This window comes from Drosophila pseudoobscura, chromosome 2 (assembly GCF_009870125.1).
Source record: "Drosophila pseudoobscura strain MV-25-SWS-2005 chromosome 2, UCI_Dpse_MV25, whole genome shotgun sequence".
NCBI classification, from domain to species: Eukaryota; Metazoa; Arthropoda; class Insecta; order Diptera; family Drosophilidae; genus Drosophila; species Drosophila pseudoobscura.
The window spans coordinates 26,698,996-26,726,534 of NC_046679.1; the positions used below are offsets into that span (position 1 = coordinate 26,698,996).

The following is a 27,539-nucleotide window of genomic DNA, read 5'->3' on the forward strand; positions in this document are numbered from 1 at the left end:
AAGTGAAATTTACATAATAATTAAGTATGTACAATGATTTGTTAATGCTCTCCGCCCACGCCATCGCCATGCACGATGCACGATACACGCTCCCTCCTGCTCTTGCCACACTGCATGCATCTGCCTTAGTTCACATAAAACTGCATTTAAACTGTATTACAAATAGTCATACATATATTATTATATTATTATATTGGGGGACTCGGAGCGGACTCTCTCTCTCTCTCTGGTCTCCTCTGTCGTACGTTGATTTCTGGTTTGTTCACTTTGAGTTTCTTTTCTGCATATTTCTCTTGTAATATGTAGTATTAGTAAGTGGTAGAATTTTAAAAACTATGCTCTCTATATATTAATATATATCAATCAATGTCTATACGTACGCGTGCATGCACCACACACCATTCTCTTGTTTGTAGTTTAATGTTAGTTTATGCATTTATTATATATATATATATTTAATATACGATAAACCATAGCGTGCGTATGCATATGGATGTGTTAGTTACGTTGCTCTCCTCATAACGCCTGCTCTTTCTCTCCATTTCTCTCCATTTCCTCCATTTATTAAATTTAATACAATAAGTATGCTGTGTGCTTGAATTCTCTTTCTGTCTCTTCGCTTCGCTTCTCTTATCCTTCTTCTGCCTAGGCGCTCTCCTTTCGGTACTCCTCCGGTACGGTACTCATGCCCTGCTACTGTTGCGAAACGTCGCACTCGATCGTGTTCGTTCCTGCTTCGGTTCTGCTCCTGCATCTGCATCTGCTTCACCTTTGTATCTTTATCGTTATAATTATTATGTGGCTGCTGCAATCGCTTATTCTTAGGCTTTAGTTTATATATTTACTATTTTTAGATTTGAGTGAAAAAATATACAGTTGTTATTGTATTGACTGTTCAGTGATGCCCACATATGACATGTGGCCTGTGGCTCTGGCTCTGGCTCTCGCCTTCTCCTGCTCCTTCTCCTTCTCTGGGGAATTCTCATTCCGTTCTCCCTACGCATAGCACATCATAGCACATACAGGTCACACAGGAGGCCTCCTCTTAAGTAAATGTACATTATTTGATTACATCCATATCCGATCCGGTCTCCAGTCTCCTGCTCCGACTCCGACTCCGGTTCCGGCTACTTCTCAGTCGACTGCCCCGCGGCGCGGCCAGTAGTAGGACGCTGGCAGCATTGTCGTATACTACGCAACGGCTGTCGTCGTTCCTGCATTCGTTGGCGGTGGTGCCGCCGCCGGTTGCGACACGGCCGTGGCCGAGGCCGCACTCGCTGAGGAGGAGGAGGATGGTGGCGGCGCTGCAGATGCAGCTGAAGTGGCATTGCTCAGGCTCCCGCTGAGGTTCGAGGACACCAGTGCGGCTGTGGCGGCGGCTTTGCTCACCTGCTGCTGCTGCTGCTGCTGTTGCTGTTGCTGCTGCTGCTGCTCGGTGACCGATGGTGGAGTTATGTGTGCTGCTGGCGTGGTCGGGGCATTGTTCATGGTGGAGGTGGACTGGCTGCCTAGGCTGTTGCTGCTGTTACTGCTGCTGTTGGTGGTACTGTTGTTGGTCTGGTTGCTGCTGGCCGTCCCGCAGCTGTTGCTGTTGGTGCTGCTGTTGCTCACGTCGTTGAAGGTGGCTGCCGGCGGCAGCTGCTGGCTGCTGTTGCTGTTCTCATCATTGATCGCCGAGGAGATCATTCCGCTGCCGGATGTGGACAAAGTCGTGGATGTGGCTGCTGGCGAGGGCTTGACATCGACGCCACTCAGCGGATCAGCGTTCGGTTCTCCACTCCCAGACTCCAATTTCACACCGCTGCCACTGGCTGCCGCTGCAGCTGCTGTTGCTGCGGCGGCTGCTGCTTCCGCACTTGCGGCCAGAGCTTGATTCTCCGAAGGACGCAGCTGCTGCAGCTGTTGCTGCTGCTGTCGCTGCTGCAAGAGTCTGAACTCCACCGAGTGCATCCGGCTGGCTCCGCGCGACACGCGGTACAGCACCCGGGAGATGACCAGGGCCACCTGCTGGTCGAGAATGTGGGACATGACCAGCCCTAGGAGCCGCTGCTCCTGCTGCATGAAGAGAGACTGGTTGTCCGGATGCTTGGCCAGGTGCAGCAGAGTGCCGGCCGCCCGCCGCAGCATGTCCAGGCTGGTGCCCATCGAGTCGGGGTTCTCCCGCAGGAAGTTGAGTCCGTGCTGGTTGGCCACGCCCAGGGCCGTCTGCTCGGCCTGCTCGATGAAGGCCACCAGATACGAAATGCATGGCGACTGCAGGGCCACCGTCCGCGCCATGGCACTGTCCGCCGCCGCCAGGTAGTGCAGCAGATTCACAGAGAACTCGCGCAGCACCTGGTCCTCGTTGCGGCACAGGTGGCGCGTCAGCACCGCGCACAGCTTCTCGAGGCGGGAGAACGGTGGCGTCGCAATGACCAGGTCCACGTTCGCATCCGTCACGCACAGCTTGCAAAGCGCCTCGAGCGCAAGGCGCTGCGGGGAGAGCGCAGAGTTGGGGCCGCACGAGGGGAACGGGTCCTGGCCGTGGGCGCTGGGACATACAGCCCAGTGAAGCAGTCCGTCGATGAGTGGGCGGGCGATCAGCTCGTCGTAGCGGGAGAGCTCCAGGTGGCCGGCTATGTTGGCCATCGCCACCAGCATGTTCTCCCGAATGGTGATCAGGTAGTCCCACCACCACTCGCGCTCCCCCTGCAGCGAGCTGCACGAGTCGCTGAAGTCGGTGTCCTCCTCTCGGTCGTAGTTGCGCGTCTTGGGGGTGCGCCGCAGGTGCTCGTGGTTCAGCAGCAGCAGGCGCCCCAGGACGGCCAGGAATCGCGTCGACTTGGCCAGCACCGTCTCGTTGCCGGGCACGAAGGTCAGATTGCGGAAAATGTTCGAGAGAGCGATGCAGCGGCGTGCAAGCGAGTCCTGGCTCTCGTTCACCAGGTAGAGCGATGCCTCGTCCCGCGTGTAGCACTCGTCCTCGTAGCTGGAGTCGCGTTTCCGCTGCAGCACTTGCGCCGCATCCCGCACCGTCCCTCTGGGATCGAAGGCGCCCAAGGGCGGGGAGGCGGAGGCTATTCCGTTGGTTAGACGCTGCTGTTGCTGTTGCTGCAGGCTGGGCGACTCGATCTCCATGTCGACGGCGCGACAATCGCTGTCACTGGCGTCCGTCGTCCCGGAGGTTCCCGGTTCCTTTTTCACCTCGGCGTTTGGCGGGGCGATCTCGTCAGCCAGCAGCTTGGATTTCTTGACACCGGCAGATCCTTCGCCGGCTTCACTGCTGCTGTCGCCGCTGACCAGGCGGCGCTTCTTGTTGAAGGACTCCTGGAGCCCATCCTCAGTGCTATTCGTCGTGTTCTCCTCCTGCTTGATGTCCGGCTTGGGGCTGGTGGCCGTGTCATTGTCCTGCCGCGTTTTCGCCTTCTCGGAGCGGACATAGCGTGCGAATGGAATGTTTACGATCTCAGACTTGAAGACGTCGATGATGCCGTCGAGGGGATCTGGCTCGGTGAAGCCGTAGGTCCAGGCATTGCTGCCCACCGGCTCCAGCTGTTCGTACAGCCTGTTGGTGTCAATGTCCCACGCCTTCTGGCGCTCGTCGACGAAGATGTCCTGCTCCGCCGCCTGAATGCGCACGGGCACACCCTTCCTGGTGACCATCGTGTAGTTGGGCGTGAAGGAGAGCAGCAGGGATCGCTCTTCGGGGTTGGGTTGCACTCTCACCTGGCCCAGATCGATGCCTTCGTCGGCGTCCTCGGAGTCGCTGCCGCCGTTCTTCCGGTCCATATTCTCGTAGTGGCGCTTCCGGTTGTAGCTGCAGATGCTCCGCACACAGCGCGTCTGTCGTCCGCCCCGCACCCTGCGCTCGAGGCCACCCGAGCACATCACCGTGCCACTGTCCGCGTCGTCTTCCGCCTCGTCCAGTGGCTCCTCACAGCGTTCGTCGAACATCTCGGCGAGATTCTTCTGGAAGTGCTCCAGCAGCAGCGTCAGCAGGCCAGGCAGATTCGAGATGCCGAAGAATTGCACCGTGGAGTCGTCGAAGAGTAGCACATTGAGCACGTCCAGGGCCCACGTGCACTCTGTCAGCAGTCCAGATCGCATGGCCATGAATATCCGCCACGGATCCACTGGGCACACATCCGACTTGGTTAATCGCTTCCTCCTGTACAGCACCGGGGTCGTCGACTCCACGCTGTCGTGCGGGAAGATCAGCTCCTTCTTCACCAACTGAGCCCCAGGACCGCCTACGGGCACCTGCGGAGCATAGCCGCCGGGCTGCTGCTGTTGATTAGGCGGCAGCTGGTGCTGATGCTGGGGGTGCTGGGGATGCTGTGGATGCTGTGGGTGCTGCTGGTGCGAATGCGGATGTGGATGCTGCTGGTGGGGAGGTGGCTGCTGCAGCGTCTGCGGCATTCCCGGACCGACGATGGGCGGCTGTTTCTGCGGAATCATTCCAACGCCGGGTGCCGGCTGACCGACGGGCTGGCCCACCGTCTGAGATGGCGGCGGTGGCATGGCATACGGTGGCTTCACCATCCCCCCGGGCACCTGGGGCATGCCTGGCGAGGGGATGCCGCCTCCGTGTGGCGGTTGCTGGGGTGGCTGCTGGCTTCCCGGAGCCTGCTGCTGGGGTGGCATGCCAGGCATGCCGGGCATCCGCTGCTGCTGACTTGCCGGGCCAGACGGGGGCCTCAGCGGGGATCCTGGAGGAGCTATGCCCGGCTGCGTGGGCTGGCTAGCGTTCATCTGGGCCCACTGGGGAGGCGCCTGCGGCTGCTGCTGGCCGGGTGGTGCCACCTGCTGGTATGGTGGCTGTTGTTGTTGCTGCTGCTGCTGTTGGGGAGGCGGCGGCGGGGCCTGCTGTGGCGGATACCTGTGCTGCTCCCACTGGGCCACTCCTGCTGGCTGTTGTATCGGCGGACCGTGCGGTGCCCCAGGCGGAGGTGCTGCCCCGCGGGGCGGAGCACTGCCCCAGGACTGAGGTGCGGGAGAGGTCGGGTACTGGGGTCGATACTGCTGCGCACCGCCTTGCCATGCACCTGCGGACGGAGAAGAGTGGCGTTAGTAGGACACTTCCCAGGAGGGACCATTTGTCTCTGTCCGGAACATACCGTAAATCTGTGGTCTTGCATTGTAGCCTGGATACGGCTGTGGATCCTTGATGAAGTCGGGATGCCTTCGCGGCTGCGGGCTCTGCAAAGTCAAAGGCGGATTAGCTTCAATTTAAAAGGGTGTAATGGAGTGCTGTCCTTAGCCTTCCTAGGCATAGAAGGCGCTCGTAACAGGTCTTCACTAGGAACTACAAGATGCTCGAAACTGACTCCCCCAAAGGAGCACTGTGGGGAGAGCCAAGTATCTTGACCTGATCTTCGGCTACCGCCATAACCCAACCCAACCTAACCCAATGGAGTGCCTTCACCCAATGGAGTGCTCACCTGATCGGGTGGTGGTCGATAGTAGTCCTGCTGCGTGGGTGTTCCTGGTGCATAGCCGCCAGTGGGTGGCGCCACAGGCGATCCACTCGTGGGCGGCCCACCCGCAACTGCTTGCGCCGGCGGCTGGGGCCCCCCTGGCGGGGGCTGACTGTACGGCCGACTGCCATAGGGTCCATACTGATTGGCACCAGCCGGTGGACTGTATGGAAGGGGAGAAACCAAGAAGATGGGAGCATTAGGGGGGACTATCGTATCAATCCTGATCTTTTCTCGTCCAAAACTGAGGCTACAGTACAGTGTTTAAGGGTTTTGTGTGGCGTGGCGTGGTGTGGTGTGACGTGGCGTTGTGTCTTTGTGGGTGGAGGGTCTGGTCTGGAGAGAGAGAGATGTACTAAATGGTGGCACTCACGCTTCCCCCTCCGGCCCGTAGGGAGGGTACATATTGCGGTTCTGTGGCGGATACTGTCCTTGGCCCTGTCCAAACGGCTGGCCAGGCGGCCCCGTGGCATTGTACTGATCGCTCGCACCGTACTGCCCATAAGCTCCTGGTTGTGATGGATAGGGAGAGCCTGAAACACGTTCATAATTATTATAATCAGGACAGAGACCTAGATCTAGATCTAGAATAGAATTTAGTGGAAATTAAAGAACACATAATACTCAAGGCCAGGATATAATAGTTGCCGCCCGCCTGGCAAAGGATACAATATCTATCTGATTTCAAAAGCAGTGTCTCGACATGCATCTTACGCACAAAATACTAAATCAACTAGTTAATTATTTGGTTAGTAGTTAGCTAGTTAGTTGGTGGGAACCACATTCAGTCGTTCGATGTTAGATGTTAGATGATGAGGCGCGTACAAAAGCCAACGAAAGAGCAAACGAAATGTGAACAAGAGTGTCTGAATTTTGGATTTTGGTGGAAAGAACGGAAAAAGAAGAGATGATAGGTACGAAACAAAATAAAAGATGATTATACCTGGCGTTCTAGACACAGGCGTTGGATAAGCGGAGCCACCTTGCGGATAAGGTGCTCCTGCGGCTGGGCGCACGTGCTGCTGCTGCTGCGGCAGGTGCTGCGGCGAGGGAGGCACCGGCCCAGGCCCAGGCCCAGGCCCATGTTGCTGCTGCTGCTGTGGTGCACCCGCCGGTGGAGCACCCGGCGGCTGGGGTGGCTGCGACTGCGACTGCTGCTGCTGCTGCTGCTGTGTCGGCGGCCCGGCTAGGCCCGGATGCTGGGGATGCTGCTGCTGCTGCTGTTGCTGCTGCGCGGCCGACTGCTGGGTGGCGTGCGGTGAATGGGGAGGTGGCGGTGGCAGGGCCCCACCCGCAACAGCAGCAACAGCAGCACCACCTGCACTTGCACCTGGACCAGGACCAGGGCCAGGACCAGAGCCAGGACCAGCGCCAGCAATGGGATCCTCGAAGGGATTGCTCACACTTATATTATCGCCGACGGCGGCAACAGCTACGGCGGCGCCTGAAGCGGTTCGTTTCGGTTCGGTTCGGATGAATGGTTGGTTGGTTTTGGATGAATCGATTTGAATTGGAATTGGAATTGGAATGAATGAGTCAGTGGAATCACACAAATGAATTGTTGTTGGTTGTGGCGTGGTTTTGTGGTTTGGTGGTTTGTGGGTGAAGTGAAGATAATGTGAGCATCGTTGTGGTGGTGGTGGTGGTGGTTTGTTGGTGATGTGATCGAGTGGTTTAGTAGTGCGCCCACACGCAAACGTTACAAAAAACATAAAAATGAATAAACAAAATATACACACATGAAATTAATAAACAAAACATATAAACGTAAATATACATATATGTACAGGGCATGGTATGGCAGGTACAGAGTGCAGGTTAGAGGTTACAGGGTTAGAGGTTACAGGATTACAGGGTTAGAGGGAGGGATGTGGAACATGGAGGCTGAGAAGAAGCATATCGTCTAGTAATTTAGTTATAATCAGAAGAAATAACAATGATAACATGGATACACGATAACATGGATATACCAGCAAAAAACAAACAAATGAATCCCAGAAATATACTGTAAATTATACCCCGAGCATACACTAGAGAGAGAGAGAGGGGGGGGGCAGCTCTCGATCAGCTCCGAACTCTGCGGAGTGGGAGTGGGGGCTAGGATCTGCTCTTACCGGGATGAGGTGTCTGCGGGTTATTCTGCGAGGGCGGGCGCTGCATCTGGCCAGCCGCCGCATAGTCCGGCTGCGGCCCGCTGGCGCCCACGGGGTATGGACTGCCGCCCACCGGATAGCCGGCATAGCCATCGATCGCGGCGTTCGGGGCGGCGCCTGGCGGGGCCGGGAATGAGTCCTGCGAGTTCGACGAGCCTGTCGAGTTGGTTGTCCCAGCATCCAAATGGCCACCACCGATTGGTTGCAAGTTGTGTGTGTGGGAGGGTTCGTTTATTTTTTTTTTTTTGTTTGTTGTTGTCGTTTTTCGGGTTTGTTCGTAAAATGATGCGAGGAGAAGGTGGTGAAAAATATTTTCCATTTTCAACGACAATCGCACAACGGAGGAGGAGTACAAACATAAAATGAATAAAAAAAAACGAACAGAGAATCGAAAATTAAGCATCGAAAGAAAGTAAACGAAAGGAAAAAGAGGGGCGGGGCACCACCGCACGCGGCAGGGCAGAGACACTTACCTGGCGAGGGGACGGAGGCGGCCTTGACCGTCTTCTTCTTGCTGCCGGCCTCCACCTGCTGGATGATGGGCAGGGGATCGATGTCGCCGCGGTCAAAGTGGCACTCGAAGGTCAGCAGATTCTTGGTGTAGTGCTTCCGCAGCGTGTAGGCCGCACTGCTGCTGGCCCCGATTCCCAGTAGCCCGGCAATGTCCTTCCAGGTCTTGCTCTTGGTCACCTGGCACAACGGGAGAATCGTATGGGGGATATGGGGATCATTAGTTGGGGATTGCTTATGGCTGGACGGTTCGGATCATAGTCATATCACTCAAGTGTCGATCGAAAAAAGAATCAAAGAAGGAAGGCAGGCGAGCAAAAACAACTTGGGCGGGGGGGGGATGCATTCTCGGCAATGGAATGGAAACTACGGTCTACATGGGGGAGGGGGAATCACAAACTACTTACAAAACGGAGGAGTTGGAGGGGGGTGGGGATGGGATAACTACTGAATAAATAAGGAGAGGAGAGCACTGAAGAACGAACAGCAGGCGATCGAGGGAGATAAATCGAACTGATTCCAACCATCGAGATGCTTTCGATTAATGCGTGCAGAACAGTCCAAAAACGGAAAAGGTATACTTGAAATCATACCGAAATGAATTTAGAAACAAACCAAAAGAAAAGTGGAACATTTGAAGCATGCCGGAGGTATATGAGATATTTGATATAATACTAAACGATCTGAAAACTAGTTTGGATTAAGAATGAATTGAGTTTGGAAACGTTTGGTTCTTAGAGCATGCTGTCTGTCTACGGGCTGTAGTAAAATGTTTGCCGTTTGTTATATCTTGAATCGAAAAGCTTGCACCGTGGGCTAAATCTTGTACGCAGGATGCAGCTATAATTTGGATACACTTTGGATCGGAGGCTGGAGCTGGGTCTAGAGATCTTATAGGGTGTGATGTGATTGATCGAAGCCGAAGCTGAAGCCGAATCGCAACATGTCTATATAGATATGTATATATATTTGTGGTACATATTGTTGGTGGATGGATGGTGGACATGTATCTTTTGATTTTGGTTCGTGTTAACTACGTTGGTGGTATTTTTTGGTTTGGTTTTGGTTTTGGTTTGGTTTTGGCTGAATTTGGTTTTGCTAGTAGTAGTAAATCTAAAAAGAAGTTAGTAAAAGGAGTTACTACGGCACCTTGCATACCTCGACGAATCCGCCACGTTCTTTTACATAAATATATAACCTATATAAATCGAGTGGCTGTTTTGAGATGGTTGGGCAGGCGGTGATCGGCGTCCGTCGCTCCTCCATGAACGACCGCAGCTTGTCCAGCCATCCTCGCCTGTCCGGATTGTCGTCCATTTCGTACAGCTTGCACAGGGAATCCGACTTCTTTGTGGTGCTGCGGAAGGGCTCCTGCTGCACGGGCACGTGGCTGTTGAACACCTGCTGTGGACGGATGGAGACGGATACATTAATTGGGGTTCTCATTCGAACGATATGCGATGGTCTCGTTGCTCTCCACTTACCGGGCTGCCAGCCGGACGCGGCCAATTGGGTGGCGAACTCATGTCGAACTCCTCGCCGGGACCGCCGCCGCCCGGATGCATCACAACGGGATGCGGCGACGTACTCGGTGGGGCTAAATGACTTTGGCTATAAGGATCATTCTTGCGCGACTTTGGTGTGGTGCATTGGGGATCTTCGCCGGATGCTGGGTGGAACAAAGGAGAACAGAATCACAAATTAGTTTTGCAACTAGCAAACCCCCGACCGCCTGCTTATTTTCGATCTTTCGCCCCACTCACCCGCTGATGCATTCGAGAGCGTGCTCTGTTGACTGACTTCATCCATGGGCGTCCCATCGGGACCAGTGGTGACCACCGCCGTGACCGGGTGCAGCCCGGAGGCGCCCGTCGGGCCTGAAGAGCTTATCCCGTTGTCCTGCGATATGTGCTCGGGGCCTCCGCTGTCCGGGCCGCCGGGCGGCTGTCCCTGGCCCCCGAGCATCGACTGGGGCGGGGTGCTCGTGGGCGGACCCATGTTGGTGGGCCCGTGCGGCGGGCCCATGTGGTGGGGCGGACCCATTGGCATGCCAGGGTGCATTCCGGTCGGGCCGTTGCCGTAGCCTTGCGGCACGCCCTGCTGTGGCGTGGGGCTGCCTCCGTAGCCACCTTTGTGCTGTAAATGCTGCTTCAGATAGTTGAGTGGGCGTGGCGAGCCACTGCCTTGAGGAGGCGGTGGACCCACCACCGGAGGCGGCGGTGTGCCCTTGCCCTGCACGTGATTGCCAACCATCGTACCGCCCGGTGGAGCACCGGCTTGTTGCTGCGGCGACGGCGGCACCCACTGATACGGCGGATATTGCCCGTGTGGACTTCCGCCGCTGTGATTGGGCATGGAGCGTCCCGGATAGCCACCGCCCTGGGCTCCAGTTGGCATGCTGTTGGCTCCTCCGGCGCCTTGGCTGGTTGGTGGCGGTGGGGGTCCGGTTGCGTAGGCCCCCGGCGGATACTGCGGCCGTGGCGGGTAGTTGCCTAGAAGTTCACCAAAGATTATAAAACGTCCGGGAGAAGATTGGAGGATAGAGTCTCGGGCTCTGATCGTACCTGGTGGATATTGCTGCGGCTGCTGCGGGGGATAGCCTTGCGCTCCCGGACTCTGGCCCGGTCCGCCCATCTTGTAGCCTCCGTGCATGTGCGGCGGCATCGGGTAGCCCCCGCCGGACGCACCCTGAGGTGGAGGTGGGGGCGTGCCCATGTTGTTCATTCCTTGACTGGGCGGCGGGCCCGGTGGCGGGGTCTGTTGCGGCGAGTTGCTCGCGGATGAGGCGGAGTTCGAGGCCTGCTGCTGCTGCTGAGATTGCTGCTGAGGCGGCGGCCCGCCGGGTAGACCCGGATGAGGGGGCATTGGTGGTGGACCGGCTCCTACGGGTGGCTGCTGCATGGGACCACCGCTGCTCGACTGGTTGCTCGCCGGACGCGAGATTGGATGATTTTGTGCTGCAAGTGGCAAGTTTTCATAAGATCTGCACACAAATCGAACGGAGTCCTGGTACTTACCCACTGCTGGGGACATGGAACGCGATCCGGATGAGCCAGTGGGTGAGGGGGTGGGCCGCATGACTTGCTGGGGATTGGGTGTGCCGGGAGGACCGGAGCCCATGCCACTGTGCGCCCCGCCGCTAGAGCTGTCGTTGCTGTTCTGTCCAATCAGCTCCTGGAACGGGAAACGTAAAAAAAGAGCGGGAATCAGCACCGATGTGGATTCAGGAATTCAGTTGAGTGCCGGCCCAGTGCCGGCCGGCCGGTAGTTTTTATTTATTTAAATGAAAGTGATAGCAACTACGAATTAGTCGAGCGGCAAAACAGCAATTAACTTGAAAAGAGATCATGTGTGCACACATGCGCGTTGCATACACAATTAAACCTGGTGGATGTCTGAATGTGTTGGTTGTAAAACCGATTCGAGCGGTAAATACCGTAAACATATTTATGCCAATCAGATGTTATCCCCCAAATGGCAGGTATGGGGTGGCGTGGCGTGGGGTGGGGTTAGAGCGGACTACCAAATGTTGTTATTGTTACGTAGCGGAACAGCAGAGAGCAACGGAGAGAGGAGAGCAGAGAGCAGAGTGTGTCTGAATAATCTCAATCATTGGGAGTAAGCGAAACGGATACAATTACATTCTTGTTGCGCTCTGCTCCCCCCGTCGCCTCCCTCGATATCGACCTTTTCTGACATTGCCAAAAGGAATTATTATACCTCTCCTCCTCACACTTACACAACTTATGCGGCCACCGACACGACACGACACTCCCTCCTCGTGCAATTATAACCCGGTCAGAGTCAAGAGGGGAAATTCTCATAAACGCCAAATCTCTCGTAGCAATCACAAACACAACTCTTGCAGCAGAGCAGTCTTCAACAGAAACTCGGTGCGATGCGACACGACTTTAACTTTTTTGCCGCCTTATAGCTTATAAGAAAATCAAGCAAAAGCTCCACACCGCAGCACCGCCACAAACAATTTCAGCCAAGGAAGCATACACACACAAACGTACCTACATACACATAAAGCTTAAGTCGACAGCAATTCGAAATACACACGCACACACACACCCCAATATAAGCACAGCAAGAGAGAGGAAAGCAGCAGGCAGCGGACAGCGACAGCGACAGCAGCAGCAGCAAGAAAAATACAGCGAGCTCTGTTCGTTTTGGTATCTGAGAAATTAAGTGAAGTGAAATGAAATGTACGACGACGACGACGACGGCAAAGGCAGCACAAGGGGAGGGGGCACGGGGCATAAAAGCTATGTGGAACGAACGACAACAACAACAACGACGACGACGGACGGCTGCAACTTGAAGCGCTCGACAGAGGGGAGGGACGTAAGACAGGGCAAGTGGCTGTGTGCTGTGCTCAGCTCTCTGTGGTAGTTATGGCGCGCTCGAAACGAACGGCGAACAGCGAACGTACGATGACAAAGACGTAGATAAGGAACAGAAACATGCACACAGATACACACACACACGTACACACGAGTATAATAAAATGAAATAAGCAACGGCGTCGGTCGCCAGTCAGCCAGCCAGCCAGGCCATTCGTATTCGTATTCGTTTCTTCGCTCGTTCGTCGTCAGAGGGGAGCCAAAATACGTTGAGAGTGTGAGAGAGCGTGATGTGAGCGAGGGGGGCCAAGGGCGGCGGAAAAGGCAACGGCAACGGCGACGGCGACGGCAACGGTGATGACGAGAATAGCAAGCAAGCAGAAGCAGGGTCGCACGAAACGCGAGGAGAGGGGACGCCAAAGGCGAGGCAAAGGCCAGAGATAGAATGCTTTGTGCGCGGATAGCATAGCTGTTGGTTGGAAGGGGGACAGTGGGAGCGAGCAGCGGGCAATACGAAGGCGGCCCACGTTTGTAGTTGAGTATGCGTGTCTGTGTGTAGAGTAGAGTAGAAAAATTACTTGGAAGAAAAACAAGCGCTGCGGGAACAACAACAATGAAATCATTTATAACGAAAGAACACAACAAAACAGAATTCGCACTCGAAGTTCAAAATAGCAAACTAAACTTGAAAACGATCCAAAGCCCCCGACTTCGCCGACCCCTTCTCGCAATCACTCTATTCCATTCTTCGCCACCCATGCGATTACAAAAAAATGTTATTAAATTAACTGTTGTGCTGTGGGTGGGGGAGGGGACGAGTGGAGTAAGGCCAGCTCACGGTGCAGGAGAGATGGAGCGCGCTCATAAAGTTCAGCAAAGATTTTCGCGCCAAAAAGTAAGAGACTCAAATGAATGAGGACCATGAGGAGGACATAAAGGGTTCCGTTCAAGTGGAGTTTGTATTTCGAACACGATTCGTTTTGTCTCTTCTCTCCAAATGCTAATGATGGAACCCCACTTCAGATCACATCCTCTCATCTTTCCTCAAGATTGGCGGCATGATGTAGCGCCTTTTGCAACAATTTTTGACTTTAGTTTTTCAAAAGCACTTTAACTCTTCTTTTTTTATGCAATGTCATTTAAATAAAGAATGTACAAACACACACAGAGACAGGTATTTATACTTCGTGCCCATGTGTGTCCGTGTATCTGCCCCAGAGTTGGCCGTCAGCTGCTGCCACACCGCCGCTGGGACCTTTGTGGCTTATCACCTTAAAACCTTTAGCGATGAATGTTGAATGTGGCAGGCCAGGCACAAAAACCAAAAACAAGGCTAACACACACTCACATGGTCTCTTGTTATGTGGCGAAACGAAACGGGGGAAAGGGAATGAGATGGAGATGAAAAAGTAAGAGACTTAAATGCACAAAAGGAGCTGCACACCGCACCAAGAGATGGGAATTTATAAACACCCAGCAAAAGAGAGAGAGAACAAGTAATAAACTTTGGGATACGAGTATCATAAAAAACAAGAAGCGAGCACACGAACACTATCTTTTGATACCCTTTTTGGATCCTTTTTGGCCAAGTTTTGTATAGACAAATCAACCTGAAAATTCCCTTGTTTTATGATAGTGATTACTACCATTTTGATGTATGATATGCCGCTTGCAACCATCTGATCGAGATAATAATACCCTCTTCTGCATCCCTACCTCGCACACTAGAACTCAAACCTTCATAAGGGTGCGCGAGCAGAGTGCAAGATTGACTTGAAGCTGGTGGGGTCGCGACTCGCAACCAATACCAAAACCAACCATAGAGTGAAGGAGTGGGGGATCAAGAGTGCAGGCACAGCTGAGCGGTTGCGAAAACAGCGACAGACAATCAGACTGTCGTTTATTAGAGGGTGTGTGCGTGTTCGTGTGCGTGTGAATGCATGTGTGGCTGTAGGAGTGGAAGCGGGATGCAATTTCTGTTTGTGCTTGCTTGAAAATTTTATGAGCGAAACGAAAGTTTGTGTGGCTCTGGCTGTCTCTCCGCAACTTTTTCATACAGATGAGTGTGTGTGCAAATGGCATCGGGGAACGCCAACAACAAATGTATATATGTATGTAGACACACACACACACCACTGCCAAACAGAGAGTATACCATCAGAGAAGTCTGTTCGGTTCGGTTTGGTTCGTTTCGTTCCATTCGTTTTGCAAGCACACGATGACTCCCCTGCTCTGACCACTTTACAGCATGGCAGCAGACGTGACAGACTGACAGACAGACAGACCCAACAGTCCGCCAGCCCGACAGCAGTAAAAACAACAACTGCAAACCACTTTGTGCACAGACAAATGTCCCATGAATCGAGTTGGATGGAGCTCCCAGCGCCAGAGCCCCAGTCAGAGCCGGAGCCAGAACCGGCAGAGCCAAAGCCAAAGCCAAAGCTCCCCTACTTCTCTCCCCGCACCGCCTCGACCCGGACCCGGACCCGACATGTTCGCTTCGTTCGTTTCGTTTCGTTTCGTGGTGTGTATCCAAACGAGTGAACTGAAAAACAAGCAAACGCACATACACACGCGAACGTGAGTATGTATGCGAATAAAGGCACACAGAAAATGAAGAAGCAGAAAGGCAGCCGCAGAACTGAACGTTCCTTTTTTTTATATTTTATTTTCGCCTTTTTCTGTCTATGCCTGTTAAAATGAAAAACGATGATGATGCCGACAACAACGGCAGCAGCAGTGGAGCCAGCCCCAATGAGTGGAGCACTAAAAATCCCAGTAACAGCAGCAGCAGCAGCAGTTACAACAACAAAAACAACAACAGAAAATGTGACAGAGAAAAACCGGCAAAATTGTTCATTGGCGGCGGGGCGGCCATGTGACGGGTCTTCTGGGGCTCAATGCTGCCGGGGGGACTCTCCAAGTGCAGCTCAGGAGCAGACCTGAGCAACTTTGCTGCGGGGATGGTCGCGTGACAAGATTTTTCAGGCACAGTTTATTTTCACATAAATCGACAACTTTTCTGGTTTCCCGTGAGTGCGCGCACCCCTTCCACTCAGGTCACGCGCCCACCTCTAGTACTTTGCTGCACTAAAATTTGGGTAGCACGAAATGAATGCAGTTGGCTGTTGTTGGCTGTTGGATTGCTGTTGAGTGCCGATTGCCTACAGAATCTGACGCAGAGCAATCTTGAAATAAGTTTTGAAGTGGGACAACGATGGCTATCAGGATGGGATGGCGCTCTGGAAATCGATGGAAACGTTACTGGAGGTTTAAATCATCACATAATGCTTGCATGTGCATATGCATTCTGATGAAACCATTTGATACAACGATTGCAAGAGACCGCAAAATGTTGGCAATTTTAGTTGCCGAAGCGGGAAATGTTCAGTAGTTAAGTTAAATATTGCAATAATTTTTTTGCCAGTGTACACACACACACAAACGCACACATGGAATTTAAAGCGGCTTACAAATGCAATATTGAATCAGCGAGGGCGACAGTGGAGTGGAAACGGACTCATGTTGTGCCGGATTAAAATGGCTGGGCGGCTGATTACAGTTCTTTCCGCTCTCTTCTGTTTGTTTTTTGTCGCAATCGACATTAAAAAGGTAATCAACATTTCCCAGAGGGGGCAAGAGAGAAGGGGGAGATGAAAGCTCAGAAGGGACAGGAGTCTCACTCTTGCAGCGCGAGCCAGAGTTGTATTTGCGAGCGAGGGAGAGGGCGTGTAGAAGAGTCACGTGCTCCAGCAGTGATGGATTGAGGACACAGAATTGGCAAGAAACATGTGCACGATGGGATGATTTGAAGATGAAAGGATCCACAAATCAAAATGATATGCAATGAAAAAAATAAAAATATACGCAAAACCCGCTAAAAACATCCAACAGCAGCAAAAACAAAAAGGAAAATGAGAACAACAATGACCTTGGCATTGACCCAAATATATATGGAAACAGACAAAGCTCTGTGTGTGATCTTGAGTGTAGTGTAGTCAGTGTGTGTGTGTTTAACGGTGTATGCACCAAAAATATAAAAGGAATGAGTGGAGTGGAGGGAAAAAAAACCCAAAATACAAAATAAAGAAATGGCAGGAGAATGAACAACAGCAACAACAACAGCAGGAACAGCAAGAGAAGAGCCGCAGTGAGTGGGCGCAGGGAAGGAAAGGCAAAGGCGGTCGCGGACATGCTGAATGAAAAAAACGCACACACAGACCCAGGCCAGAATGTACATACGCAAGGTATATTATAGTAGGTAAGATAGGCACCGTAGTTGTTATAGATTCCACAGGATCCTAAAACATATCGCCTGATGGTTCGGACAGAGACACTTGGACAGCATCACCCTCTATTTAATATACCGTGGACGTATACAAACGTACAGCATGCTGGAGATGTCCCCACGATAGCCGCATATTATCCAACAAAAAACAACAAAAACACACTAAAATCTTAGAAAACAGACTAAAACAAATCAATCGAAAATGCTCATGACACGTGCATACCACACACGAGGTAAAGGGGGAGAGGCGTGACAGGAGGCAGACTTGCCGGCGATGCGAAAAATAAAACAAAAGACGAAAGGGAAAAAATGCCAATGGCAGACGAGACGCAAACGCAGCGACGCCGCCACGCAAAGAAATAGTAATCAAAACAAAATAAAAATCATTAAAATTCATAAAAAAAAGACAGCGACTACAACAACAAGAACAACAACAACAACAACAACGATAAGAGCAACAACAATTTTAAAGTTGTACGAGGAACGGAGCGGGGAGAAAACGAACGGGATGCGATAGCAGTTCAAGTTCAAGCGATAGACAGAGACGGATGGAATGAGGTTGGGTGGGGTGGTAGGTGTTTAACCTAAAAGAAAATTCGTAAAACACAAACAAAAGAGAAGAGGCTGAAAGGGGGGGGGGGGGGGTAGGGGGCTACCAGCCAGAGCAGAGCTCAACCCAAAAAGTGATGTGAGTGCGAGCGGGTGAGTACCGTACCCCCTATAGTACATATGCGAGTGCCATCCCGTGGACAGGCATAAACATTTGACCTGCCTGTGCATGGGCCTGTGCCTGTGCCTGTCCGTATGAGAGGTACAGAGAGTGTGAGTGAGTGGACGGGTGCTGGAGTGAGGCGAGTTGAAGGCAGGCGCAGGCAGGCAGGCGGCAGGTAGAGTACGTATGAGTGTGTGTGTTTCTGTGTGTGTGTGCTTCAGTGACGTCACGAGTCAAGTTCACGTGCTGTTCACGCAGCCCCTGTTTATTGACCCACTTTCGATGTGTATTATCTAGAAATGCCGCGGAGGGGGTACGGGTACGGAGACGGAGACGGTGACGGTGACTCTGGCGAGGCAAACCAAACCAAAGCATTCAATGAATGAGTGTGTTCTTTCCCCCCCTTCAAAATGTTCTGTGGAACGGAATTATCATCGGCTCTGTGCTTACCTGATGCGGCGAGGGGGATGCCTGCGAGGGCTGTGGCGAGGGACTGGGCGCATGGCCTGGGCTGCTGGGTGGGGGTCCTCCGGCGGCGGCATGCGGCGGAGGGGGCTGCTGTTGTTGTTGCAGAGGCTGCGGCACATGGTGCGGGGAGGCGGGCGGCAATGGATGTCCGGGACCAGGACTGGGCGAAGAGCCGCCGGGCCAGGGCCGATTCGGTTCCGGATACTGCAATCGAATCATGGTTAAGCTCTAGTTGGATCCCAAAAGAAGTGCAATGCAATCGTCTCACCTGGTGCGTCGAGTAGGCAGTTCGATGATTGGGTCCCGCGGCCGGCAGTCCAGGCGGAGTGGGGTATCGTTGCGGGTACGGCGAATATTGAGATGTTGGCGGTGTGTTCTGCTGCGGCTGTTGCTGTGCGGCGCCCGGCGGAGGTCCTCCCGGTCCCGCGCTACCAGGCTGCTGACCCGCCTGCTGCTGTTGTGCCTGTGCCTGCTGCTGCTGCGGCGAACTAGGATAGGAACCTGAATTTTGACCGTGAGCTGGCGGATAGGGCGATTGACCCCTGGAAGTGTTCGTCTGTGAATGGCAGAAAGGGAGGAGAAACGGAAATTAATCAATAATAGTACCCAGTGTAATCCTTTCAAATGCCATGCAAAATAAATCTAATAAGAATCGGGAGAGCGAGTGAGGGACAGACCCCACACATGGGCGTTTTAATTACAGCCAGTGCTCTCCTTCCTCTCCCTCTCCCTCTCGCTCTCTATCTCTGTCGCTCTTTTGCAATTCATCAATTATTTGCGTTTGCATTCCCTTTTGTTGTTGGCTGTCTGCGTGCAGAGCACTGCACATTCCGTTTTATATCGTACATATATAATTTTAATCGATATTCCACAACCACATCCCATCCCCCCCTCCCGTAAATGCGCAAGCACCCATGCCATGCCGTGCCATGTACAGTAGCTGCTCGCTAATTGCAACTCGCCCTCTCTCTCTCCGTCTGTCTGTCTGTCTCTAACTGCGTATGGGAAAATTCCAGCAATTAAAACTGGAAGATTAATACTAGACAATAATTACAAACAGATGACCCAGGGAGCAAGTGGCTCTAATTATCTGGCGCTCACTGTAGTACATTCGTCCAACACAGACACAAACACACACGCACACTCATACGTAAGTTGGAGAGAGAGGAGTGGAGTGGTGTGGAGTGAGAGAAAGCGAGACAGCGACAGTGACGCACAGTCCTCGGGTGTGACAGTCACAAATGCGCAGATTAAAAAAGAGACAACTCTCAAAAAACGAATATGCTTCTGCAAAAGCAAACTAAATGCTGGCTGGCAGTAAAAAAGTTGAAACATTTACCGCTATAGCTACACTACGCACACGCACACACCCGTGACATACCCAATCAGTGGAGGAGCTAGCTATCCTGAAGGAAGGCATAACTTAGGACAGTCGATTGCCTCGCCTGACCCGGCGCACCCTTCCGCCCCGTGCAAGGGGACCCAAGAAATCCACTTGAGCGGAATATAAAGTGAAACTTATGCCGGGAACATGCACATGCATGTATGTCCAGGACCAGCCAACGACAAAGTTGCAACAAAGCAAGCAACCTACGAGACGGAGACACCTCGGAACGTCGACGTGGTGGCAGGCAACTGGAGTAGGACGAGCCCAGTAAAAAGAGCTTGGGATGCCATTAATGAAAGGATTTTCAACTTGACGTAGTGCGACAAGGCACAAATACAGACATGTCCTGACATGGCAAGGCACAAACACACTCGCCCTCGCAGATAGTATGTATGTGTACATACATGCAGCACTCACACAAATGTTGCTGCGAATGCCAGCCCCGGAGTAAAATGTGGCAATAAATCTAATGGAAACACACAGCCAACGAACAGAGCCCAGAGCACAGAGCCGGGCCAGAGCCCCATGCCAGAGAAGAGAACCCGGGACCAAAGCTAAGGGAAAGCAAAGGCAAAAGCCAGATCTCGTCGTACCGGCAACGAGGACGGAGGACAACGCCAACAACAACAACAACAATCGACAACGACGACGACGACGACGGTCGGTCGGTCCACTGCAGGCGGCGGCAGGGTGACAGGAAACATGAATGGATGGTTTTCGTACTCAGTGTGCAAGAGAGAGTGAGAGAGGCGAGAGTGTGCGTGACTGTATGTGTGCGTGTGTATAGCTAGCCAGCCAGGCAGTGAGAGAAATAAAGTAAAAAAGGGAAACTCATCATGGATGAAAATCAAAAGCAGAACTGTGTACGAGCGAGTCGGCAGAAAGGGAACGACACGACGGGCAGGCGGCAGCGGGTAGGAAGGAACGAAGCTGAAGTGGAATTTGAATTAATGCAGCAAGGGTCGTACGGTACACACACACACACACATACATATATGAGTGTAACGAACGAATGACGGTTGGCAAGAACGTCGGTCGGAATTACGTTCGAGAGTGTCGGACCAGCAGCAGCAGCAGGCAGAAGAAGGGAGAGTGGAAGAGGGATGGGGAGGGGAGCTGAGCTGAGCTGCCAGAGATGGGATGGTGCTGATGATGGTAGTGGTGGTGGTAGGTTTCCCAGTTAAAAGCCGGCCCTGTTCGGGACCGAGTTCTGCCACTGCCAACAGCACAGCTACTGCTACATGTATTTTATAATATCACGGGGAAAAAACAAAGCGCAGCAGCCGTGGAAGGCACAGAGCCGGGGGAGACAGGGAGTGGTCCTGTCCGGGGCTTGGGTTTATAATTTCATAACCAACAGACACAAACACACGCACACATACACATACACCCACAGACAGAGAGACATACAAACATACAGAGAGACGGGAGCGCTTGCATAAATTGTGAAGGAGGAGGGAGAAGAGAATGGAACATAGTAAATGCGATTTTGAAGCGAAAAAGGTAAAGCCGGCAGCAGTTGTAAGGGTTGCCAGGCCATGCCACGGCGCATTGTGTGGGAGCAGAGGGCAGGGCAGGACAGGGACGTCCCAGCAGGCCGATGGCAATGGGCGTACGACGTGCAGAAGGGGAACGATAGAATTACGTGCAGGACTCGAGTGAAAATAATTTGAAATAGTACAATGTGACAGACACTCTCCACATCCCCCCCCTCAAACACTGAGCCACAATGCAGGCTGAAAATTATTAATTGCAACTGTTTGATAGCAGAATAGAACGAGCACGAGAGGGTGGCAGAGCATAGAAGAGGTCTGCGCCTTGAGCTTACCCAAGAGTCGAGCCCAAGAAGGCCGACCGAAGAAAGAGAAGCAGGAACACAGGGACAATAACAGTAAAGGGGGCGAAGCAGTTTGCTTTTTTTATGCTGCTCCACTTTTTGTAGGTCAAACTTTAAAGGCAGACCCCCCCGCCCCATAAATTCACATGCCGGCACACACAGACACAGAGCTCAAAACTCTCCGCCACCGCCACCGCACGCCACACAAAACACCCGACCCGATAAACGTCTGCCCAAAAAGCAGCACAAGAGGAGGACGAGGAAGCAGCAGACGCGAAAAGGAACAACAAAGATACACCAGTGAGGCAAACAGCAACGGTTAATGCATTGAAGAGGGAGCCCACCAAATTCAGCAACAACAGTTAGGACAGGACAGGCCAGGCCACAAATATGGAAAAGCGTGGCAAGTGGTGGTGGGAGATACCAATATATGTACCAAAAATAAGTTTACCAAACTTTAAGCTGCCTAATGTATGCACACACACACACATACATACATAGTATGTACTGCACTCTCATGTATGTACGGTTATTTGCTCGCTGCACCTGTTGACCCCACAAGGGGGGAATCCTCTTAGGTTTGGTGAAACGTCAAGGATTCTCCATCGCGTTCTTGAAATGAGAGAAATGCACCAAAGCTAACGGAAGAGGAAGAGCGCACTTGAAGAGGCAGAGACGGCGGCAAGGCATTCAAAGAGACGACTGAGGCGGCATGTCATAGTCGACGAGCCCTCCTCCTCCTCCTCCACCTCCACCTCCTTCTCTTTGACTGTGCGCGGGGTCTCGCTTATTTTTTGTATTTTTATTTTGTTTTGGTTTCTGCTTCCTCTCCACAGCTTGCCGGCTCGACTCCCCTCCCTCTCGACCATTTCAGCTACCCCAGTTCCCAGAGAGAGAGTCAGCTGTGACAACAACAAGTTTCTCTGTTATTGCCTTTGATTACGGTGCGGTGCGGTGCCTACTCTTTCACATAGGTACATATATGTACAAACATATGTGTGTCTGGCTGTATTTATTGCATGCACGCGTAAGTCACACTCTGCACACTCACGAACACACACACTCACACAAACACATGCCTACTTGATATTGGATAGCAGCAGTATTTTACTCTTTTTATCTCACAATACACTTGCACACATAAATATCTAAATATGTACGTATGTATGCACATACATATATCATCAAAGCTCTCGAAGGTCGCATCGCACCGCACCGCACCGCACCGTACCGCAGCGTCTCGCCTCGTCTCGCACATGTCTAAACCCTAGCATTGCTTTTGATTTGTATATTCACATAGATTTGTTTATATTGCTCTGGCTAATCGTCGGGCCGCATCAAAGTTCGTTGACTCTTATCCGCGAGACATCTCCCATTCATGAAAACAATCGATACGATCCGATTGCAGTGGAATAATACTATTTCACGGGGGAGGGACGACTCATTCCGGGTGGGGTGTCATTATGTATGACTTGTGGAGCCATCAGCCATACAACTCGTACAAATTATTAACCGGTTTACATTTCACATCGAAACGTGATGGTTTCTCACGTGCCTCGACGCCAACACACTTTATCGCTTGGCGAAACTGATAGCAGCTCCCCGAGAGGTTGGGTTGGGTTCGGGTTCATTTCATTCTAAGGGGCATACTGCTGATAGATAAAAGTTTGAATGGAGTCCACTTCATTCCATGCTGTTTCAGAAATAAAACCTCCAGAGGATTCCAGGCTTGCTCGGCACAATGAAACTAGAGAGGTGCTAAGTCCAGGCCAGTGGTTCCTTCAAGTAACTGCCGCAACAATGCAGTAAGGAAGGAAACCTTAGACCGTTCAACCATTTCAAACGAATTCCAATGAAATGCCATTGGAATTGCCGTAATGAAGCCACAAAAAAGTGAATGGATGCGGATGCCTCAACATTTTTCGGTTACAAACTCTTTCTACTTCTTCCACTTCCACTTCGCCTTCTTTTGCAACGTTCTTTTGCGGTCTTTGTTGTTATTGTTTTGTGGCGGCAAGTGCCGGCTCGTTCTCCCTCTCCCTCTCCCTCTCTCCCACTCCCACTTCCAGTCTCACCCAACAGCAACCGGCACTTAAACGACAAACTGTAGGGGGAGAGAGGCAGAAAGGCAGAGGGAGGGGAAGGGGGGGAAGGTGACGGGCTACATAACGAAAAGGCGCGGAATATACATGTTGTATGTGTGTCAGTGTGCCTGTGTGGGAGCGAGCAGCAGGACTTTGTTGAATCTTTTTACCAAACTCTGAATGAAGTGCGACCAAGACGACGAAACCTTAAAAACGTAACAGTAAATATTGCAGCCTCCCTCCAAATTCACACACACACACACACACACGCGCACACCCACATTCGACCCAGCTCCAAGTACATGTGTACAAAACGTGACGAGCCCCTCTCTTGGAATGAGCTGGAGTGGGTCGAGGTGCAGATAGCGCTAGCATAAGGCCATTTCTCGTGTTTTGTATGCTGTATTCCGCTATCTGCGTGTGTGTGTCTGCCGAGAGCATGGGGTCGATGGAATCAAAATCAGTGTCAATGTCAAATAAGCTCTTAACAAAAAAAAAAAAGAAAGAAAGAGAGCCCCCAAGAAAACATAAAAGAAAACTCCCCACCCCACCCGCACACTTACCGGTGGTGGCGTCCTATACTGCTGCGACGGCCCCAGTTGTGGACTGTAGGGTCGGGGGGGCGGTGCCCAGCCGCCCTGTTGCGCTCCGTACGGCGATGGCTGATGCTGCGGCGGAGGCGGTCCATGTCCTGGTGGAGGAGGCGGGGGTCCGCCCGCCTGTTGTTGTTGTTGGGCTGCTGCTGCCGCCGCCGCCGCTGCCGAGGCTGCTTGTTGGGGATCGTAGCTATTCGCATAGCGGTGCTGCGGGGGCGGCGGCGGATTCGAGGACTGCAGCAAGGAGTTCAGCGTGGGCGTGGGCCCCTGCGGCGGCTGGCCAGGGATGTAACGTTGCTGCTGCTGCTGTGGCGGCCGATTGGGAGAGCCTCCCGCACCCGGCGGCTGCTGCTGCTGCTGTTGTGGTTGCTGCTGCTGCTGATGGGGCTGCGGGAGCTTGCCGCCGGGCGGTGGCTGACCGTAGCGGTAGGGATCCATGTTGGGGTCGCCAGAGTGGTACCGTGCGTAGGCAGGATGAGCGTGGGGCGGTGGCAGGTGAGCCACTGCCGCACCGTACTCGTCCTTCACGCCGGGCGCATGCTCAGGTGCTCCTGGCGGCGGCGCCGGCCCGCCGTGATGCTGCATGTGGGGCGGTGGCGGCGGATGCTGCTGCTGCTGTTGTTGTTGTTGCTGCTGCTGCTGGTGCAGATGGTGGTAGTGCATAACCGCCGCCGGGTCCGGTGGTGCACCTGGTGCCGAACCAGGCGGTGGCGGGGCGCCGTAGGGGTGCGGCACTCCGACATTTTGCTGTATGATCGGATCGCTGCCGTTGTTGTTGGGCGTGGGTGGGCCGGAAGTGGGTGGCGTGGATGCGGAATTGGCACCGACACTGGCACCACCTGCACCACTGCTGGCTGCCGCTGCTGCTGCGGCGGCCGCACTTCCAGATGCCGAGGGCGGAGCAGCAGCGGGGGTTCCGGCCCCAGCACCTCCCTGGGTTGACGGCGACTTTATTTTCTCATTCATGGCTGCTCATTTGCTGCTGGCGGTGTGGCTGTGGGGGCTGGGGAGGACCCGCCAACAACGCTGACGCTGATGATGACGACGACTTCTCCGACGACTGCAGCGGCAAATTTGAGGTTATGTTAGCTGCAAGTTATCAAAGACTTTCATTAGTGCACTCTCGTTCTACTCTTTCATCTTCACTTAATTTTGATCTAACTAATCCGAGCACGGGACACGAAATCCGAATATATTGGGAAACATAAATAATTTGTATCGGTTCATGGCTGTGTATTGAAAAGTCCGCTACCAACACCGACACGAACACACCAATACCACAACAACATTTATTTCTGCCGCGTACGGAGATTGTCGTGCGTTGACAACCCTGCCGTTCGCTCACTCGCTCGCGCTCGCTCTCTCTCGCTCTCTTGGCTTGAGCGCAGTCCACAAACAGTTCCTCTCTCTCTCTCGCTGGCTCTCTTTACATTTGGCGGCTATACACGCACACGCCGTCTCCGTCTCACTTGCACTTGCCGCACGAGCTGGCTCTACATGCATATGTCGCTCTCGCTCTCACTCTCGCACTGATGGCGCTATTAGTTTCTGTGTGAAACGAACGAATCGGGCAGTAATGTAATGATTTTTTCGTAATTATTTTCTATGCCGAATTTTCGCGTTTATGTAGCGCACCCACTGGCTCTGGACATGGCTCCGTCTCCGGCTCCTTGGACAATACAATTCCCAGCTCCCGCGGCATTTGTTAACTCATCCGACTTATAAATAATTGCCAGCAGGCGTACAGCGACAGCCGCTTTATTTGCTGTTTGTTGCGTACACTCTCTGCCTCTGCTGGTGCTGCTGACGTTTGTCTTCGTCTCGCTTCTGCTTCGCTTTTTGGGAAGAAGTCTTTTGCGTTTTCTGCGGTTTTTCGCTTGCGACGCTCTTGATGATGATGATGATGCAAGGATGTGCTCCGACATCCAATCATGGACACACAAATGGACTCTTTGCAGAGCAGACCAATGCACCCAGCACCAACAAAAGCAGCATCGGCTCTCGAATTAACAATTTTTCACTCGCCTGTGGGCGAAAGTCCGGCGGCGGAAGATTGTGGATCTTTTGGGGGGATTTTTGGATGATTTTTCTTAAATATACAGCTAATACACGCACATACACTTACACATAGAAGAATATTCACGCATTGACGACCCGTCCATAGACTGGCTATATACTGAAAACGAACTCGCGCGAGAAGACGGGGACTGGGACTGGGACAGGACAGGGCAGCAAGCTCGGTATAACGAAACGAATTTGAAGTGTATGCAAGTCTTGTCTGGGGCTGCGCTGCTGCCAAGGGAATTTTTTCGCAAGGCCTTTGGGCTTGCAAAAACACTGCGGGGGAGGGCACACTCACTCGCGGCTGATCACCAGATATCCCCTGCACATGTTGCACATACTTTTCTTTATTAATCCAGTGTATTTCACTTAGTTTTTAAACAATTTCGCAGCATGACGACGAAGCGAGCCACATACAAAGCGATTTTTTTTTGCCAATACAACGAGAAAGCCCCGGCGGACGAGAGCAGAAGCACGAAACGAGCTGCTTTAACTTTATGTTTTACTTGCTTGTTTTATGCACAATTAAACCACTATAGTACACACAATTGTTGGATTTTATTTTTTCTTAAGCAGCGTGGACGCCATATTCTCGTGTATTTTAAGTGTATATTTCTACACATTAGCTACACATTTGGTACACATTTGCTACATAATGGAAGGAAAAAGAGGGTATGGACAACAGGCAAAAAATGCAACGAGTACAAGGTAATGTAAAGTGTGCGATAAAGTGTGACCGCGGTATTCTTATATATACCAATTTAGTATATTTTTCCTTGTGGAGCCGAACGCTTCCAAGTGTTGCTGGCCATGTTTAATATTGGCCTATATTAGGCCCCTCAATTAATTTAACACAGAGGAAACCCCACTAACAGATAATATTGTCTACTAAAGAATCCACTGTTTTTGTCTGTTGGCCATACCCTTTTTTGTAGACCATTCAAATTACGACTCATTTTTTCGTTGCAGGGAGAGCAGCAGTAGGACCGTCTGATCCTCAGATCCGTAAAAATACCGCTGAAAAACGAACCTCGCACACTCAAACCAAAAACCACTGGATTATAGAGCTGCGCGCCCAAGTTTGAATGTGAATGATTGACAAGGATATAAACGACAGGGAGTGAAAATTCAGATTACCTTTGCATGGAAGTTTCTATAGACCAAGTGTGGTATACTTTTTAAAATTAAATTTAATAAATTGATAAAGTATACCATTATATACCGATATAACATTAATATATTCTCAACTTAATTTCGCTGTCAAATGGTATATTTTGACGTCGAAATGAAATAAAAGCACCTCATGGTCCTCATTTATTTACAACGAGTAGAAAATACCAACAAAAAAGAGAATATTTTCAATGTGACCGCGAACCGTGAAAATAAAAATCCCGAAGAAAATATGTAAAAATGGCGACGTTTGTTGTTGCAACATGTTTCGCGACACTCGCAACATTCTAAGTTCATTGCTTGTTATCGATATTTCTATCGGGTTCAAAATGAAATTCAATTTCAATGTGGATCGAAATCGTTTAAATACAAGGCCGAAAATGGCCACCAAAAACTACAGAAAGACCACAAAACAATGTACCCAATCCCCACTGCAAGCAAGATGACGGCAAGCACTTTGTGGACGTC

The 27,539-nt window shown here is 52.0% G+C and overlaps 1 protein-coding gene across 15 annotated transcripts; it reads right to left on the minus strand.

Annotated features, from left to right (window-relative positions):
* Nucleotides 1-125: 125 nt before the first annotated feature.
* On the minus strand, nt 126-26,586 carry osa (trithorax group protein osa). Of its 15 annotated transcripts, none has more exons than XM_033376959.1 (16): nt 26,448-26,586; nt 23,808-24,929; nt 18,205-18,492; nt 17,919-18,140; nt 11,137-11,293; nt 10,684-11,076; nt 9,883-10,611; nt 9,604-9,788; nt 9,269-9,523; nt 8,084-8,299; nt 7,571-7,805; nt 6,400-6,900; nt 5,830-5,989; nt 5,421-5,619; nt 5,097-5,178; nt 126-5,024 (listed from the first exon to the last, which is right to left on the minus strand). In XM_033376959.1, the coding sequence occupies exons 2-16, from the start codon at nt 24,804-24,806 to the stop codon at nt 1,192-1,194; spliced, it is 8,454 nt and encodes a 2,817-aa protein (XP_033232850.1). In that variant the 5' UTR covers nt 24,807-24,929; nt 26,448-26,586; the 3' UTR covers nt 126-1,191. The 15 variants fall into 15 exon arrangements, with proteins under 15 accessions (XP_033232850.1, XP_033232849.1, XP_033232848.1 ...); XM_033376958.1 differs by lacking the exon at nt 26,448-26,586 and adding an exon at nt 26,243-26,372; XM_033376957.1 differs by lacking the exon at nt 26,448-26,586 and adding an exon at nt 26,200-26,338.
* Between the last annotated feature and the right edge of the window lie 953 nt (nt 26,587-27,539).

Bases quoted from the DNA above. Each gene is read 5' to 3' on its own strand.
- osa (XM_033376959.1), bottom strand. From the start codon at position 24,806: ATGAATGAGAAAATAAAGTCGCCGTCAACCCAGGGAGGTGCTGGGGCC. The intron at 11,294-17,918 runs GTAAGCACAGAG...TTCCCGTTCCAG, and splicing joins CATCCCCCTCGCCGCATCAG to GAGCTGATTGGACAGAACAG. The intron at 5,025-5,096 runs GTATGTTCCGGA...CTCCGTCCGCAG, and splicing joins TGCAAGACCACAGATTTACG to GTGCATGGCAAGGCGGTGCG.